The sequence below is a fragment of the Argentina silus genome, assembly GCF_951799395.1.
Source record: "Argentina silus genome assembly, contig: scaffold_281, whole genome shotgun sequence".
Classification (NCBI taxonomy): domain Eukaryota; kingdom Metazoa; phylum Chordata; class Actinopteri; order Argentiniformes; family Argentinidae; genus Argentina; species Argentina silus.
In genome coordinates this window covers 35,001-37,387 of record NW_028152985.1, presented here as the reverse complement: position 1 = coordinate 37,387, position 2,387 = coordinate 35,001, and the positions used below count along the sequence as shown (strand labels likewise).

General features: G+C 56.4%; 1 protein-coding gene across 1 annotated transcript in view; it reads left to right on the top strand.

The window, feature by feature from the left end:
• Positions 1 to 397: 397 nt before the first annotated feature.
• The window catches only part of LOC310824496 (serrate RNA effector molecule homolog), a 12,632-nt gene continuing 10,642 nt past the window's right edge, over positions 398 to 2,387 (top strand). The window contains exons 1-4 of the mRNA XM_083697755.1: positions 398 to 540; positions 624 to 803; positions 892 to 1,044; positions 2,018 to 2,138. Of these exons, the coding sequence (XP_083553881.1) occupies positions 654 to 803; positions 892 to 1,044; positions 2,018 to 2,138 (424 nt within the window). The 5' untranslated portion in view covers positions 398 to 540; positions 624 to 653. The remainder of the gene's footprint in view (positions 541 to 623; positions 804 to 891; positions 1,045 to 2,017; positions 2,139 to 2,387) is intronic.

Here is a 2,387-nt window from a genome sequence, read left to right as displayed (position 1 = left end):
ACACACACACACATACACACACAGTACACACACACACACATACACACACAGTACACACACACACACACACACACACATACACGCACGCAACCACTCTTTCACACACACCAAGTCTGGTACACAGGAGGAATGTTGCAGCAATATGTTATTTCTCCTCCTCCCTCCCCCTCCCCTCCCCTCCTCTCCCCCCCCTCCTCTCCTCCTCCCCTCCCCTCCTCTCCTCCTCCCTCCCCTCCTCTCCTCCCTCCCTCCCTCCCCCTCCTCCCCCCCTCCCTCTCTCCCTCCCCTCCCCTCCTCTCCTCCCTCCCTCCCCTCCTCTCCTCCCTCCCTCCCCTCCTCTCCTCCCTCCCCCTCCTCCCCCCCCCCCCAGGTTCCGTTCTAAGTACCACCCAGATGAGGTGGGGGTGAGGAGGGCGGAGTCTCTGGCCGCTCTGAAGACGCGATTGGGCGTCTTCCTCTTCCTGCTGGACAACCGTTGGATGGACAGCCTGTCACTGGACATGGAGCACGGCCCCGCCATCCTCAAGCTGCTGGACGCAGGTGGGGGGGGAGGTGTGTGGGGGGGTGGATTTAGAATAAGTGTGTTCTGTTCGTTAACCGTGTGTGTGTGTGTGTGTGTCCAGCGGTGATCAAGATGGAGGGGGGGACGGACCATGACCTGCAGGTGTTGGAGGAGGGGGGCTGCGGGGGAGGGGGGGGAGAAGGGGGAGGGGGGGGCAGGAGCCCCCAGCGCCCCCTCCAAGAAAGAGGACACCCCCTCAGCAGAGAGCCAAGCCAGCACACAGCCTCCACAGCACGACAAGGTGTGTGTGTGTGTCTGTGTGTGTGTGTGTGTGCACGTGTGCGTGTGCATGTGTGTCTGTGCTCCTCATTCCTCCGTCTCTGTTTCAGGAGGAGGCGCAGCAGCAGAATGGAGAGAAGGCTGTCGGTGGCGGAGGAGGGGAGGAAGAGGAGGAGGAGGAGGTGGAAGAGGGGGAGGAGAAGGAGGAGAAGAAGAAGAAGACGATGAAGAAACAGCCAAAGGAGGAGGCGGAGCCTAAGAAAGTAAGTCTGGGTTGGTCAGGCAAGTTGTGGTGGTCGGCTTTGGACGTTGGTCTGATTGGACAGATTCGCATCCTCCATTTCTAAACATCTGCCTGCCTGCCTGCCTGCCTGTCTGTCTGCCTGTCTGTCTGTCTGCCTGCCTGCCTGTCTGTCTGCCTGTCTGTCTGTTTGTCTGCCTGCCTGCCTGCCTGTCTGTCTGTCTGCCTGTCTGCCTGTCTGTCTGTCTGTCTGTCTGTCTGTCTGTTTGTCTGCCTGTCTGCCTGTCTGCCTGTCTGTCTGTCTGTCTGCCTGCCTGCCTGCCTGCCTGCCTGCCTGCCTGTCTGTCTGTCTGTCTGTCTGCCTGCCTGCCTGCCTGCCTGCCTGCCTGTCTGTCTGTCTGTCTGTCTGTGAGGAAATTGATGAATGGTGAAGTCCAGCAGGTCCGTCATGGGAACAGTGAAACATGGGAACAGTGAAACATGGGAACAGTGAAACATGGGAACAGTGAAACATGGGAACAGTGAAACATGGGAACAGTGAAACAGTGAAACATGGGAACAGTGAAACATGGGAACAGTGAAACTGCTCTTTGCCTCTGATTGGTGGACAGGAAGGCTGTTGTGTAGAACGTGTCTCTCAAACATGTTGTGCTGAGCTGCCTGTCCTGACCCAATACCACGCTATTACCACGCTATTACCACACTATTACCACGCTATTACCACGCTATTAACACGCTAGTTTATTACTAGTTTGCTTTGGACAATAAACTCGTTACTTGACTGAACGCTTCTTGGAACTTCTTTCACATTATTTCTTCATGGTCTTATTTCACAAGAGTGATATTCCTGCATTCTTGTAGTGTGTGTGTGTGTGTGTGTGTGTGTGTGTGTGTGTGTGTGTGTGTGTGTGTGTGTGTGTGTGTGTGTGTGTGTGTGTGTGTAACCAGTGTCTGGTCTGGAGGTCATGGAACTAAGCCCCTCTCCTTCCTCTCAGGGCAGGAAGAGGAAGCGCAGTGCGTCAGCTGACAGCGGGGAGGGGAGTGGCTCGGACAGTGACTCCTCCCACCAGGAGGAGGAGCGAGAAGAGGAGGAGGAGGAGGAGGAGGGAGAGGAAGGTGAGAAAGGGGGGAGGGAGGGAAGGAAGGAGGGGGGGGGGGGAGGGGAGAGGAAGATGAGAGAGGGGAGGGAGGGGGGAGGGAGGGAGGAGATCTCAGATGGAGGTCGAGAGACAAATGAAATACGTGTTAACTCTGTACACACACACTACAGACACTACGTCTACACACCACACACACACTACACACACACAACCCTAACCCAGGGTTAACCCAACCCTAACCCAGGGTTAACCCAACCCTAACCCA